General features: G+C 50.3%; 3 protein-coding genes across 4 annotated transcripts; all 3 read right to left on the bottom strand.

Moving 5' to 3' along the window:
* Positions 1–311: 311 nt before the first annotated feature.
* LOC103459899 (GTPase IMAP family member 8-like) lies at positions 312–3907 on the bottom strand. 2 transcript variants are annotated; one of them, XM_008401831.2, is made up of 4 exons: positions 3726–3907; positions 3310–3454; positions 1970–2575; positions 312–1329 (listed from the first exon to the last, which is right to left on the bottom strand). In XM_008401831.2, exons 2-4 carry the CDS (start codon positions 3314–3316, stop codon positions 530–532), a joined length of 1413 nt encoding a protein of 470 aa, XP_008400053.1. In that variant the 5' UTR covers positions 3317–3454; positions 3726–3907; the 3' UTR covers positions 312–529. The 2 variants fall into 2 exon arrangements, with proteins under 2 accessions (XP_008400053.1, XP_008400052.1); XM_008401830.2 differs by having other exon boundaries at positions 3310–3907.
* Positions 3908–4009: 102 nt separating this feature from the next.
* Positions 4010–9104, bottom strand: chm (CHM Rab escort protein). The gene is made up of 17 exons (XM_008401829.2): positions 8941–9104; positions 7856–7922; positions 7665–7737; positions 7466–7590; positions 7300–7400; positions 7180–7232; positions 6971–7114; positions 6771–6887; positions 6592–6703; positions 6288–6510; positions 5821–5898; positions 5391–5492; positions 5251–5314; positions 4979–5072; positions 4811–4909; positions 4472–4617; positions 4010–4384 (listed from the first exon to the last, which is right to left on the bottom strand). Exons 1-17 carry the CDS (start codon positions 9080–9082, stop codon positions 4106–4108), a joined length of 2019 nt encoding a protein of 672 aa, XP_008400051.1. The 5' UTR covers positions 9083–9104; the 3' UTR covers positions 4010–4105.
* Positions 9105–9957: 853 nt separating this feature from the next.
* On the bottom strand, positions 9958–15099 carry ik (IK cytokine). The gene is made up of 19 exons (XM_008401828.2): positions 14885–15099; positions 13830–13896; positions 13661–13753; positions 13513–13572; positions 13239–13406; positions 13041–13155; positions 12894–12964; positions 12772–12818; positions 11904–12067; positions 11717–11825; positions 11613–11652; positions 11382–11539; positions 11224–11305; positions 11034–11120; positions 10874–10931; positions 10711–10799; positions 10529–10637; positions 10416–10450; positions 9958–10143 (listed from the first exon to the last, which is right to left on the bottom strand). Exons 1-19 carry the CDS (start codon positions 14892–14894, stop codon positions 10116–10118), a joined length of 1590 nt encoding a protein of 529 aa, XP_008400050.1. The 5' UTR covers positions 14895–15099; the 3' UTR covers positions 9958–10115.
* Positions 15100–15182: the final 83 nt, after the last annotated feature.

The following is a 15182-nucleotide window of genomic DNA, read 5'->3' as shown; positions in this document are numbered from 1 at the left end:
GTTCTGAATCTCAACATTCGATTTAATAACTTGAGAGCAGTAGAAAAAAGTTGCAGAGAGAGAAGTGATGAGTTTGACTGCTGCAAAGGAAACTTAGAAACCTTCAACAGAAAGTAGATGGGGATTCTGGGTAAAGTGGGGTGATAGCTAACAGCAAGCTAACAACAAGCTAACATGGCAGCAAAACACTGAAACTACAGACTAGCTTAGCAATAGCTTCCCATATCCTGTTGCTGCCAACTGGGGGTGTGAATACTTTTAACTAGCTTCATGGATAAAAACACCACGATACGAATCCAGATTCATGAAATTTAAAAAATTTATTATAAAAGTGCAAAATAAAAAACAGAAATATTTTTGTTCTGCAGAAAAATAAAAACTGTTGTCTCTGGCTCAGCAGCAGAATGTGGACAGACCCGGTCTGGTTTGACAAGTCTGGTTCTGAAACAGAGAATGGTCCAGATATATTCAGAACTGGAGCCAGGACCAGAACCAGAACCAGGACCGGGCCTGGTCCCGTGTCTCTGGGTCAGCAGCAGAACCTATAGTTCTGGTTATTGACCAGCAAAATCTGGATCCACCCAACTGCAGACAGAACCCTGAGCAGACCCGATCCTCTTAGTCTGCTCCAGAACGTCTGACCAGGTTCTGGTGGCCGGTTCCAGTCAGCTGGGCTCCAGAACCGGCCCGAGTTCTCTTGGACCATCTGGTCCAGCAGGCATAGGAACCAATCCACCTGGACTCGGTCCCGGTTCCGAGTGTTATCCAGAACCGCGTGCCTGCCGCCACAGCGGGTCAGCAGGTCCGACACGCAGCTGCTGGCTTGGACCCGGTCCGGCAGGCTACGCCCCCCCAGGGCGTCTCCGTGGGTGAACAGAACCGCAGCATGCCGGGCCAGGTTCTGGTTCTGATCCAGCAGCTGGGTCAGCAGGCGGAGCAGCTGGGTGGAACCGTAGCTCAACCGGCCGATCTTCAGCACCAGAACCACTACGTGAGGTCCCGGTTCCGCCAGGAACATCCGGGCCCGCAGCTCCATAACCAGCCGGTCCAATGACAGAATCTCCTCCGGCAGTCCGGCCGAATCCACCACAGTGAGCTGGACCCGACCCACCTCAGCAGAACCACGCTCCGGGTCCGACCACACTCCAGCAAAGTCTGAGTCTGGTTCGAAGCGCTGGAACCCGAGCAGAGTGTTCCCAGCAGAACTCTTTCCAGAACCAGCTGGTCCGATCAGGACAATCCTCCTGTCCCTCAGCGGGGCGGTGGAACCAGCAGAACCATCTGGACCATCAGACCCTGTGGCCCGGTCCATCCCGTCACTGAAAGATTCTGCAGGACCAGAGAAAGTGAGGAGAAAAGTATTTATGCCCTTCCAGTTTAAACCAGTTTGAATATCAAACGGAACAATCAACCCAAGAGAACCAGTGGGCCACCTGCTGACTCCTTAAAGGGCCGGTACCATGTTTTCCATTTTTCCTTCAGTTGTTATAAAAATGCTTCATATATTAAATATGACTTAATAGAAATTTTACTTCCTGATTAAATGCCTTGAAATTGGGTCTCTGCCTCTTTAAGAAACTCCTGCTCTTTCTGAAGCTCCGCCTCCAGGAAGTCATCCCAACATGGCTCCTCTGTCAACCCTTTACCATTATTACCAGAAATGAGCTCAGCTGTTCCACCAGCTGTTTGCTAATTGCTGCTGGCTAGTCTGAAGGAGCTGAGTGATGGAGGAGCTGCGCCTCGAAGGTGGGGTTAGGTACACCCAGGCATAGGAATGGTTGCCATGGAGATTAAAGGATTTCTCAAACATGAAAGAATCAAAGCAATACTACAGGGAAAAACATTAGAACACAATATAAAGTCAATATTACATGATACCACTTCGTTAGCTGGCTATCTAATTAACTTGTTAGCTTGTTATGGAATTAGCTTGCTAGCTTGTTATTTAATTAGCTTGTTAGCTCTTTACCTGCAGATAGCAGCAGGTGTCCAGCCTTATCCAGCAGCTCCTGGACCTGCTGTCTTCCTCCGTCCTCATTGTTGAACAGGTGCATCCTCCCACAGAACCTGCGGGCCACTTCCGGCAGCGAGCTCTGCTCATCCTTGAACACAAAGTCCCTCAGGGCCGCGTCCCTTAATGAGGTGGTGTCACTTAATGAGGCGTCCTTCAGGCCGTCTCCGTGGGTGAAGAGCAAGAAGCAGCGATTGAAGCCCCGCCCCCCGACTGCCCTGAGGGACGCCTCAACCGCCCGGATCTGCTCCTTGGTGAAGCGGTCCAGCTTCAGAACCAGCAGGAACAGGTGGGCCCGGCTGGTCCGCTGAACTTCCTGGCAGCAGGACTGGATCTGCTCCTCGAACTCCAGGATCCCGGCTGTGTCCACGACCCGGACCTGCATCCCGAAGACCCGACCCGCTTCCTGTCTGACAGGGATGTTGCTGGGACTGAAGGACGCCCGGGACAGGAACGCCGTGCGGCCTAAGATAGTGTTCCCTGACGCGCTTTTCCCCACACCAGAGTTCCCTAGCAGGACGATGGTCAGGTCCGGGTCCGTTTCTGGTTCCATAGCTGGAGGTCCTGCAGGACAGAGAACATTCATCATGGAGTGCTGTGGTGGCGCAAGGGTTAACCACAACCCACATATGGAGGCCCTAGTCCTTGACGCGGTTGCAGGTTCGATTCCGGGCCTGGCGACCATTACCACATGTCTTCCCCCTTCTCTCATTACCCCCTTTCCTGTCAAGTCAATATTAAATAAAGGCCACTAAAGCCAATACAAACCTTGGTCTGTCTGCTGCTGCATGGAACTAAAACCAACACTGCTGCTGATGCTGGGAGCAGCCATATTGAAACACAAAGTCGGCCTTACGAGTCGTAACCGAGTTGGAGACTCTCCAGAACTGAAGGGGGCGCATATTCCCACCTTAGATAATTTTTCTAATAATGTAAAGGTAAGTAAAGTTGTCTGCAGCTTTAGTAAAATAATTAAGAGTAAAACCAACAACCACTTTAGTGTTTGATAATTGTTTTAACAGCTCTAAAGATTAAAAATAAAAAAACCGTAAGATCGAGGCTCTTGTGGGAAGTAGCGCCCCCTTCGGTTCTGGAGTGCAGTAGACCATGTTCCAAATATGCTATGAGTCAGCCGCCAGGCCCCGCCCCTTTCTGAGAATAAACCCTGACACCTGATTGGTGAACCTGCTCCAATACCCTGGCTGATTCTGAATTAAACTTTACATATTTAAGACAAACTGACTAAATTATTACTTTATAAAGAACTTTTTTTCTGAATTGTGGCCCTTCTAGCTTACCGTACATCCTGGACGGTCTGAATGGTTCGGGTTAGAGTTCTGCTGATGAGAGCCTTAACAGAACCATCGGGACCGGGACTGATGGGTCAGGTGGCCTCCTCTTCCTCTCCCTCAGGTCTCATCCATCAGGATCCAGGGAGTGAAGCTATAGAACCGGAGCAGAAATCAGCTGTTAGCTGTGGTTCTGATCCAGACCCGAACCCGAACCTGAACTACCCAGGATCCCACTCATTCCTGGTTCCGTTTAAACTGACAGTTTAACTAATCAGAACCAATCAGAGAGCAGAACCTACAACCGCCTGAGTTGCAGCTCCAGAACCTGGCTGGTACCGAGCTCAGGTCCAGACCCACCTGGGCCGAACAGCTCCGTGCAGGTTCGGAACTCTGACATCACAACCGAACCAGACCGGACTCACCTGCTCAGGTAAACCGGTTCGCACAACTTAGAAGCCGCAGCTGAGGGAACTTTCTGAAGGGATTTACTTTCGCTTCGTCACTTCCCGTAAGCACACGATGCAGCTGCGCAGGCGCGTTGCGGCTATATTATTATTATTTAAAAAAATGTTTTTTTTGCGCTTTATATATATATATATATATATATATATATATATATATATATATATATGCGCTATTTATGTCAGTTCTGGTCCAATATGCGCTGAGACGCTGATGGGTATGTAAACATCTGACTTGCTGGGGCTTCTGGATTCATAATGAAACTTTATTGAGACAAAACATTGAAACAGAACAAAGTAAGCCAGCAGAAAGTTTGACCCGGTGCTGGTTCTGGAAGATTTCAGGATGAAGATGGACGTTCCTCAGGTCCAACGCTCTGCAGCTCCGGGTTCCCCTGGTTCTGGTTCTGCTCTGGGTCTGGGTTCTCCTGGTTCTGGTTCTCCTGATTCTGGTTCCTGTTCTCCTGGTTCTGCTCTGGGTTCTGCTCGTCGTCTTGGCCCATGTCTCCCCTGTCCTCTCCAGTGGACGTGTTGTCTCCGTCGTAGACGATGTCCTCTGGGTTGGGTGCAGGAGGACAGAACTCCTCCTCTGGGAGGATGCTCTGGAAGATGGACGCCGCCTGAAAACAGCAGAAGAAGAGCTTGAGGCCATGATGACAATGAACGCAGCACCAGCTGTGAGGACCAGGTGACCCTAGGTGTCTCACTTGTTGGACGGCATCTTCATGTCCCAGAGCGCTGTCTGGACCGTGGCAGATGTGGACGTTAGAAGGCAGAGGCTGACCTTCGACCTGCGACGCTGTGCCGTCCGCCATGTTGAAATACAGACTCCAGAGGACAGAGGGACGCCGGTCTGGGGACAGAGGGACAACATTAGGGGACGGGGCCAGATGAGTCCGGCCCAAGGGAGGCCGAGCAAAGGTAGGTGGGGCCAGAGGTCTTCCTCATTACCACCAACCTGGCCATTACACCACAGAGGAAGAGGAGGTGTTGGCTCCTCCTCCTCCGCTCTGATTGGTCACAACCGGGTCGGTTCTGCTGCTCACCTTCCTCCTGAGACTCTGTGGTTCTGAACATCCTGGTTACCAACGGAGACAGGTCCTGGTGGGCAGAGCCAACCGACCGACAGGTGAGGTGGACCAGATCTGAAACAGAAAACCAGTTAGAGCTTGCGGCCATCTCTATGGCAACCTGATGAAGCCTTGCCCACTCACAGGTTCCAGGGATGCAGGTCATGGAGGACGGGCTGAGCTCCACCATCTTCACTGCAGGACTTTCTCCTTCAGGGGGAACCGTTACCATGGAGATCTGCACACACACAAGTGAGATGGCTAAGCTCCTACTTCCTGTTTACTGCTCTAATCAAGATCCAGCAGTGTGGATAGGGGCAAAGCTACCTGCTTATGTGGGGGTTACTTGCTAATGGAGGGGTTACCTGCTAATGTGGGGGTTACCTGCTGATGAGGGGGTGAGGTATGGGAGTTACCTGCTGGTTGGACTCTGAGGGAAGGACTGAGGAGTCGGTGATGAGAACAGCTCGGCTCAGGAACCTAGAGACACACATCATCATCACCATCACCATCACCATCATCATCACCAGGTGCTCCGTGTTCTCACTGAACTCACTTGGAGGGCGTAGCCACCTTGCTCCTATCCAGGTAACTGATCTCCATGACAACGTGGCTGCAGCTGATTCGCTGTCCTCGGCTGTCTATCACCGCCGTGCACCTGCAACAGGAAGTGATATTACAAAGCATCAGTTGGACCAGAATCAGATCCATGCTCCATTTGGATGGAGTCGTGCCCTTTGACCTCTTCCCCTCTGTGGCCTAATGGAGCAGAACTGGGTTGACGTTTGACCTCCGAGTGGTTCTGATTGAACCTGGGGTTCATCACTGATACAGGTGAGTCGGGTCAAAGGTCAAACCAGGTCCACTCTTTGAGAATCGGGTCGGAGCAGGACCGAACACTGCCGGACACTCTGGCTCTGATTCAAACGGACCTCTACTGGTCCAAACCGCCCCATGGCTCTGGTTGGTGCGGTTACCATGGTTACCTGTTGGCATCCCGGTCCACGATGAGACAGTGGACAGAATGTCTGAGGCAGTAGATCCCTCCGAACACGGCACTCATCCTGCAACGACACCGGGTCAGAGCGTCAGAACCAGAACCACCGTTCAACTGGCTTCTAATGGCATCCAGTCAGAGGTAGCTGTCTGTCTGGCCGCGCCCCTTCTTTACTGCAACACACTAATGATTTATGTTACATCTGCAAACAAACACCGTCCAGCTTGTTACGAACCCGGCCTGGTTGGAGGCAGTACCAGCTGATCAAACCCGACCCAATACAACCAGAACCTGAGAAGCTTTAAACAGAACCTCCAGAAGACCAAACCGGATCAGACCAGAACTTTAAAATCAAGAAGAACCAGCACTGATGTCTGCTGAGCAATACCGGGTCAGAGCAGAACCTCCCTCCCTTCCACCTGTGGTGGCGTTGCCATGGGAATGGTTGGTTCTCACCTGCAGAAGCACTGGGGGATCTCTCCAAGGCCGTACACAGGAAACAGGAAGGGAGTGTTGCCATAGCGACCCAGGCTGCGCAGGAAGTGACGTGTCGAGGCAAGACCTTCCTCTGTGGGTGTGTCTTCGGCTACCATGGCAATGGAGTGAAGCAGGAAGTGCTGCAGGTTGTCCCCCAGCTGCTGGTCCCGCAGGAACTCCAAATATGGCCGACCGTGGTAGGCTGAAGGCAGAAGACTGCATTACCCACAATGCCTCAGGCTGAATAGCTGATGATGTCATCAGGAGGACAGGCAGTAGTCACCTGTCTGTTCCTCTGTTTCCTCCACACAGGAAGTCAAGAAGCGCATCAATTTCCTCTTTTCCACTACTGACAGCTGGCGACTCGCAAACACATCTGCTCTGCTGCACGGCACCTGGCAGGGGTCAGAGGTCACAGGTCAGCAGAGAACCCGGCAGATGGGTGGAAAACCAAATACCAACCTGCTCTATGTTGCCGTGGCGATAAGTGAGGATCCTGGTGACGTTCTTGAACTCAGCGTAGCGGCTGACGTTAGACTTGATGAGCAGATCGACCAATGAGCCGCGAGAAAACAATATCTGAGGAGGCGGGGAAGGGTTTAGTGTATGACATCATCAGCTGACTCCTGCTGTCCAGATGACGACATCATAGTTGCGTTTACCTTTGAGACGAGGTCGATGTTGAACCTCCGGCCTTCCTTCACCAGCTGGGTGTAACTGATCTTCTTCCTGCTTGGCTCTAATTGGCCGGAGGGAGAGGGGCGGGGCTGGTCAGCCTCTGGCTCCTCCCCTTCTGCCTGAGCGGGCTGTGATTGGTTGATAAGTTAGTGTCAAATGATCAGACCTGATTAAAGAGCTGACTCTTCCTCACCTGCTCCTCTTCTTCCCCAGCTCCTTCCTCTTCCTCCTCTTCCTCCTTTGAGTCTGAACATTTGAGTCGTTAATCCAGATGCTGATCAGTAATAGTTAATGAGTATTGATGAGGTCCCACCTGCAGATTCTGTTTCTGACGACTCTTTAACCGCGTCTTCATCAGCTGCTTTCTCTTCTTCTGTGGTGTTTGCAGCTTCCTCCTCCTCCTCCTCTTCCTCACTGGGGAGATGTAAACAGCTCACAGGTCGTCCCAGCCCACAGGTGAACCAGGGAGCGGAGCTTACCTGGCGTAGCTGAACACCTGCAGGTTGGTGATGGAGGCAGAGTCTGCCTGTGACAGGTGAATTAGCTCCTCCCCTTCCTCCGTTAGACCTGACCAATCCCTGACCTCCTCTGGCTTTGGCTCCTCCTACCGACACACACACATCAATCAGCTGGAGATCAATAATCAGTGATCAGATGATCAATAACCAATAATCTCACGTTCTGCTCCTGGATCCAGGTGAGCAGGCCGTTGAAGGTGAAGCTAGCCCAGTTAGCGGCATAGTAGCTCCTCCTAAGGACACAAGCAGAAGCCTTTCACAAAAAAGCCCTCCCAGGTGATATTATTGGTGATGATCAATGACCTGATTGATCATTAAGTAGACATTGACCTAAGACAGGCTGGAGCTCACCTGTCCAGGTGGAGAACTCGCTGTCCGACCCTCGAACAGGCAGCTGCCACCACCGACTCAGCCAAACCTGATCAATCAATAACCGATACAGATTCATCATCTAACATTCAGAGTCGATGACCGGAGGGGATGAAGGAGGCCCGCCTCAGTTCTTCTCCTTCCAGACCCAGAACCACCAGAACGACATAGCACACAATCCCCACAGACCTCCCTGGTGTCCTAGTCAAAGTAAGGGGCTCAGTCTCTGTGCAGCTCTGCTGTTTATTATATTGATATAAACATAGTGAAACGAACTTTTCCTCTGGAGTAAAAACAACTGAAGATGTTTTAAATCAGGCATGTTGGTGGACGCCTCGGAGCAGCAAGCTTCATTCTGAAGAGAACATCTGGGTTCTGCTTAACAAAACCAGGACCAGAACTTTATGAGACCCAGCAGAACCTCCAGATCAGAACCTCCAGGAACACAACCGGGTTTCTACAGAACCTCCACAAGGCGGCTCTCTGGTTCTGACCAGCTAGCAGAACCACAGAGGCGATCTGCTGAGTATGGGGGTTCTGGTTCTGGTCCAGGTTCTGATTCTGATTAATCTGGAACAAATCAGGAATTCAGTTCTAATAAAGAAGAGCAATGATGATAAAAGTGATTATTGATTTGCTGCTGACCATAAACATTGTTTACTACCGATGATCTGACACACCCACCAGCCTGAGCAGCTGCTAACCTCAGCTAGCTAAGGCTAGCTCAGACTTGTAGTCCTTTTTCTGCTTTTCTTCTTTCTTGTCACTTTAAGCCTCATTACTACATCGTTACTATTAACATTAATATTATTGTTATTATTAGTAGTAGTAGTAGTGTTTATCTTACTTCTTCCATCTGGCAGCTAGCCGTTAGCTGCTAGCCGCTGCCATTGAAAATGCATTGACTGTTAGCCTCTAGCTAACGGCTTGTTTAAGTTCAACTCCTGGTCTGGTTCAGACTGGTTTACATTTGTCTTTGGGGATGTTTTGGATCGAGACGGAACCAAAACCCATTCCGACACAAGACCCAAGCCATATTACGTCATAACATCTAGGTTAGCTCCTACCTGTGCCCAAAATGACGATGTCAAAATCAGACGGCAAGTCCTCGGTAGCCATGTTGGCAGAAGATGCACGGTCATGTGACCAGGAGGAAACGTGTTCATTGTTTATTTTCAGTGCATTATTTTTTTTCATGTGTCCTGTCATTTATGGAGTTTCAGGTATAATACAGGGAGAAGATGGCTGCCTACATGTACCAGGGCAGAGTTGCTTTTAAAAAATATATAAGCTTGAACCTCAACTGTTGACTGACGTCATTAAATCCAGTCAGCATGGATGGATGGATGCGCTAATTACATTAATATAACGGTTTCTCTATGGCGATATACTAGTCTAGAAATACCCGTGCGTAATACAGGATTGGTAATCCGTAGAAGCCTGTGTGTGTAGTAGTAATGGCGACTGTTTGTCAAACCAAACATCTTGTAATCACTGAGCCATTGCACTGAGCTGATATGTTCAACACAGACAAGAGAAGTCCAATGTCCGAAAATTTTAAGTTACCCCATGCACTGCTTCCCTTTATTTATGGTTCTAGAGTCAGACCATAACAATCTATAGATCTGAATATGGATACCGCCCAGATCCATATTCAGCCACGAATGAACAGAACCTTGTTATGCTAACAAGCTCAGAATCCGAACCTCCTGAGACCAGAACCATTCAGAACTCTAACAGTTGCTTATTATTTAAAGGCGAAATAAAAAACTTTCTGTGAACTTTGATCCTTTTTGTTCTACGGAACCAGAACTTTAAGCTAAGAGCAGCGCAGCCCCTTGATGGCATCAGGTACTACACTTCATTCAGAACCAGCCCAGAACCATCAGAGAACTGGTTCAAAATGGTTCTATTGGACCTCTACAACCTTAGAAGGAGAGTCCAAGTTCTGCTGACCAGCCCAGAGTGGACTTGCCTCAGGATCGCTGAAGACCAGAACCAGAACATTCCTCGGTCCAGCCTTCATCCCAATCTCCTGCTACAGAAGCCTGGAAGGTCCAGAACATCAAACCAGTGAGACAAACTGGGATCTGATGGGATTTTTTATTGGGAAATCACAACAACTGATCAATAACAACAGATACAATAATCAGAATAAATCTTGTTTCCATGACAACAGACTGTGTTTAAAGTTCCTAGCAACAGGTTGGTACGGGTCAGTAAGCAGAACCTCAGGAGGTCTTCAGTACTTTGGTCTCTTGACATCGACACTGGAAAAACAACGGATCAAGTTTTACAGACGATAAATACTAAACAGCAAGTAGAAAACAGGAAGGGGGAAACATGAAGTGTAAAGCAGAAAGGAGAAAACAAAAAGTAGAAAACAAGAAGAGAAGTCGTAAACAGGAAGGAGAAAACAAAAAGTAGAAAACAGGAAGTGGTAAACAGGAAGAGTCAACAGGAAGTTGAAAATGGGAATGCATCAACAGGTATCAGTAAACAAGAAGTGATGAACAGGAAGCAGTAAACAGGAAGTAGTTACCCATCAGCCTCCATCTTCTTCCTCTTCTCAATGATCTGCATCAGAACAGAGTTTAGCTTAAAAAAGTAGAGGGGAGGCGCTTTCAGCCAGACGCTAGCCTTCATCAGACTCACCGCGCTGATCTTCTTCCATTGGCGGTCCAGCTCCGCCTTCTCATTGGTCTCCTTGAATCGACGCGTCTTCCTGCCTTCAGACATCTTGATGCCGTACTGGAAGGCGGCCCTGTGGGGACAAACGTCAGCGTCAGCAGCAGCCTGGCGCCTGCCAGTCAACACTGAGGGAACAGCCGGCATACTTGGGCAGTGCCTCCTTGTTGTTCATGTAATCAGAGTACTCCTCCTGGGTGTCGAAGTCCCAGCGGCCCAGCGGACCCTTCTTGTTCCCCTGCAACAGAACCACAGGCCATCACCTCCGACCCCATGCTGCCAGCAGCAAGGCATACTGGGAGAACCACCTACCTGGTCCATCTTGCTATAGTCCACCTCCTCATCGCTGTCCACTGCCAAGTCATCCATCCTGCAGAGACACACCTGATCAGAGGGGATAGCGGCTAGTCCTCAGGGTAGGACACACCTGGGTTGGCATGTGTGTGAGAGTGTCTGTGTGTGTGTGTCTCACGTTGCCGGGTAACACTCTGCGTAGGAGTTGGATCCTCCAAAGAAATCTCCCAGCTGCTCTTTACTGGAGTCCCTCCTCTGGGAACCAGTAAACACCAGTTAAGGCTGACAACTGGACTCATGGTACCTTTCAGAACCGGATCAGAGTCAGACAGGAAGTAACAGTAAACAGTAACAGTAAAGAAGGATATGGTTCCTGGTTCTGCCACTGGTTGGCTGCTGCTCCAAACTTCTCATTGATCATCTTGATCTGGTCTTTGATCGACCCAGGACCTGAAGGACGAGGAACAGACAGATGGACAGATTACCCATCAGCTGGTCAGTACAGGTCAGAGTGGGGGACACCTACCCGTGTCTACATCCATCAGCGGGTGTTCGTCTCCACGCGGTTTCTCAAAGTAGGCGTGTCTTCTGCTCTTGCTGTCCTCGTCTCGTCCCCGGTGGCGCTCTTTGTCTTTGGGTTTGGACGTGGCGGATGGGATGTAGTCCCCGATGTCTTCAAAGATGCTGAAAGAGGAGTGGAGGCGTTACTGGACAGCCGAGCGTGGGGACAGAGACAGCGGAGGACAGGACAACCCACCTGAGATCAGCTTCAGGAGCTCGCTTGTCGTCCAGTTTACCTGAAACAGAGACACGTTAAGATGGGGAAGAGTCCAGGGGACACAGGCTGCAAGTGAGTCCAACCTTTATCCTTCTTCTTCATCTTCTTGTGGCGTGTCCCCTGTCTCAGGTAGGACAGGATCTGGGTCAGCTTGGAGATCACGATGTCGTTGGTGGTGAGAGTCGTCTGAGCCTGGGACAGCAAGAGGACAGCGTGAGGACACAGAAGGAGACAGAGGGACAGCACTGTTTCCATGGGGATGTGTCTGACCTCCATGCTGGGGCAGTCAGCCTTGCTGCGGATCAGGGTGGTGGGGATGTCGGTGTCGGTGAACTCGTCATCCAGGTCGACCACGTAAGCCATCCTGCCAGGCAGGAAAAGCTCATTCCTCTCCTGGACACCCGACCGGAACGCCATGCGGTAGATGTTCCTGCCTAGGGACGCACGGGACAACGGCTTCAGGATGGACATGAGGCTAACGGCAGCTACTATTAGTATGACGCCAACAACAGCTACTTTTAGCATGAGGCTAAGGGCAACTACTGTGAGATACTGTTAGCATGGTGCTAATAGCGGCCACTGGTGACACCATTTGGGAAAAACCTCTTACAACTACAGAACAATTTCTCTCTGAATTTTCCCTCAGATTCCTGCAGTATGTCAGCTGCTGCTGATGTTAGCAGTAAAGGGGCGGAGCTTCAGTCTGAGCAAAGAGGCCCCCTCTACCGCCCAGTTGGAGTAGAGGGGCGGAGCATTGGGTTTATTGTTTTACTTTGTTTCACATTTCAGCCAATCAGAGCCAAAATCTGACCTGCTGCATCATCTGAGCCTCAGGAAGTCACAGCTACCATGACAAGGTTAACTGAGACATCTGGACCTCACCAGCAGGAGGCGCCAATGCTGCATAAAACTGTTACCAACTGCCGTTACGCAAGAGAAACAACCAATCACTCTCTGGAAGGTTTACAGGTTTACACCTAGAAACAAGGTCGACCACATAGCAACTGGTTTGACCGCCCCCTAGCAACAGGGTTGACCACCTAGCAACGGTTTTGATCGCTCCCAGCAACGGGGTCGCCTAGCATCAGTTGGACTCCTGGGTTGAACTCTGAACATGTCCTTGGTACCGGGGACTCACCCAGTCGAGTCTTGAACTCGATCTTCTCCTCTGGCTCCACGTCCTTCCTGTTCAAACACAGAGCAGAGCGGATCAAAACCGGTTCTGACCCGCTCTAGCCGTGCAGGACTCGCTGGTCTTACTTGGTCTCCTTCTGGACCTTCTCCATCATGTCCTCCTCCTCTTTCTCCTTGCTGGTGATCTCAGCTCTCACCTAGAAGACACACACACATTCAGAGGCGAACCCACCGGACCCTCCTTGACTCCTGACCACTTAACCCCAGCCTGACCTTCTGCAGCAGAGCGAAGTCCAGACCTTTCACCAAGTGAGTGTGCTCCATGTCACCACCCAAGAACTTGGACTCCTGGATCAGCTGCCGGCGCTTCTCTGCTGCAGACTTATCCCTGAATCACATGAGACGCCGGGTTTACATGTAGAGACCAGAACCAGAACCTGGACCTGGATCAGGAGCAGCAGCACTACTCACGCCTCGGCGGTGGGTCCGACGGCCCGGTAGTTGGCCGTGGTGCTGATGAGCTCGGTCTCCTCGTAGTCCTTGTTGACGCCGTCTCGGCGCTCTCGGGCCCGGTCCCGGTACTTCTCAGCCAGCTCTCTCTCCCGCTCCATCTCCTGCTGCCGCAGCTTGGCGTAGTAGCTGCAGGGCGACAGACAGGGGACACACAGGGGACACACAGGGGACAGCTGAGGACGGCTGAGGACAGATGGACCGACTCTGACCCGCCCGGAACGTGACCTCTGACCTCTTCTTCTTCCTCCTCCTGGCCGCAGGGTCCTCATCCTCGTTGTAGTCCCTCGGCATTCTGGGAAATAAACACACGGCTCCCGTCAGCAGGGGTGCAGCAGAAACAATTTACCTTTGACCTCTGCCTGGTTTCTGAGCCAACTCACTCATGATGTCTGGACTTGGTGGGCGGAGCCGAGGCAGGCGTAGCCCGAGGCGTCATCAGCAACTTCCTGAAGTCATCGTTGGTCAGTTTGGACCTGAGGACACACACACACAGAGTTCAGCGGGAGCAGTGACGATGTGTGTTGCAGTGTGTATGTGAGCAGCACTCACTGCGCGGCAGAGCGGTGGTCATCCACTTCGTGGCCCTCCGGGGCCAGAGGGTTGGAGTAGCTCTCAGCTGCAACACAGACAATATGTTAGGCAGCAGGCGGACAGCAGGGGGCGCTACACATTTACCTCCAAACAACGGGAAGCTGAGGCTGAGGAACAAACAGGACCCCCAGTCCCAGGACAAACCTTTGACCTTTGACTGAGGCGTCTGCTAGCTCTACAGAGCAGAAGACAGGTGAGGTCAGAATTTTCCCTCAGAAAAATTATGGAAAATGATCCATGACTTTCAAATGTTTTATCAGTGTATATTTTTTGAGTAAAGTTGAATACAAACATTTGCCCCACATTTGAGGATTTTATTTAAAAGAAATTGCAAGCCTTGTTTCTGCTGCCTTGTGTCGGTTTGTTACATAAAATCTGAGTAAAGCCTAAATAAAATACATTGTGCATGTAAAATGTGCAAAAAAATCATGTAGGGTGAATATTTGTACCATTATTTATTGTAGCGGAGGCGCTCAGCTCATCAACCTCCATTACATTCTCTCACGTTTCACAAAAGAAGGAAAGTTTCCTGGAGTCTCCAGAAGGAACCCGGCCCGCCTCAGCCGGGCCCTGGGTGCCAGACCTAAAGCCAGACCGATGAGGAAACATCTGGACAACATCTGGAGGTCTGCACGGAACCAGCCACTGTAATCTGATTTTATCAGGTCTAATTTACTCTACAGATGATGAGAATTGTGCCGATAGTATCAACGAGTCCTCAGTTTTATTCTTCATGATAAAGAGCTTAAAAGCAGCAAAGAGGAGAAACTGGACCGCATAAATGCTTCAAACCGGCGGAAGAAGAGCGGAGTCTGGAGACGGTCTTAGCTAACAGTCTTTTTGAAATTAAAGGACACATTCTGAAACAACCAGAGATGTTTCAGGGATTATAGAGTTTAATTCATAATCATAACTGACATACTGCTATATTATATAGATTTGTTTTTAGCTAGATATCAGTCTTACAGGATGCTACACTATCTAACCAACAGTTAGCATGCTAACACACTCACTCTCAGGCATCTCTGCGGGTCTCTGGTCCTCCGCCGCGGGCTTCTGGTCCTCTGCTCCGGGCTGACAGGAGCTTTATCCTGGCTGTGGGACGGTATAAGTCTCTGTGTTTAATTGTTTCTCTGTCGGTTGAAGCTGATTTTCTCTGCGGCTGTTTGTTGTTTGTCTGAAGCTGTGTAGAGGCGCACTGGCGTCACTTCCTGCCGTTTCATTCAGACAGCGACCCCAGCAGGAGGCTTAAAGTAGCGCATAATGGGGCACAGAAGCTAGAAATATGAAAATGATTAAACAAAATAAAAC

This window comes from Poecilia reticulata, unplaced genomic scaffold (assembly GCF_000633615.1).
Source record: "Poecilia reticulata strain Guanapo unplaced genomic scaffold, Guppy_female_1.0+MT scaffold_131, whole genome shotgun sequence".
NCBI lineage: Eukaryota > Metazoa > Chordata > Actinopteri > Cyprinodontiformes > Poeciliidae > Poecilia > Poecilia reticulata.
This window is presented reverse-complemented; position numbering and strand designations above follow the sequence as displayed.

Bases quoted from the DNA above. Each gene is read 5' to 3' on its own strand.
- LOC103459899 (XM_008401830.2), bottom strand. The intron at 1,330-1,969 runs GTAAAGAGCTAA...CTGGTCCTGCAG, and splicing joins ACACCTGCTGCTATCTGCAG to AATCTTTCAGTGACGGGATG.
- chm (XM_008401829.2), bottom strand. From the start codon at position 9,082: ATGACAGGACACATGAAAAAAAATAATGCACTGAAAATAAACAATGAA. The intron at 6,888-6,970 runs GTAAACGCAACT...CCGCCTCCTCAG, and splicing joins ACATCGACCTCGTCTCAAAG to ATATTGTTTTCTCGCGGCTC. The intron at 4,618-4,810 runs GTGAGCAGCAGA...CTCTGTCCCCAG, and splicing joins CACAGAGTCTCAGGAGGAAG to ACCGGCGTCCCTCTGTCCTC.
- ik (XM_008401828.2), bottom strand. The intron at 12,819-12,893 runs GTAAGACCAGCG...GTGTTTGAACAG, and splicing joins AAGGTCCAGAAGGAGACCAA to GAAGGACGTGGAGCCAGAGG. The intron at 11,121-11,223 runs ATATCCTTCTTT...ACTGGTGTTTAC, and splicing joins CAGTGGCAGAACCAGGAACC to TGGTTCCCAGAGGAGGGACT.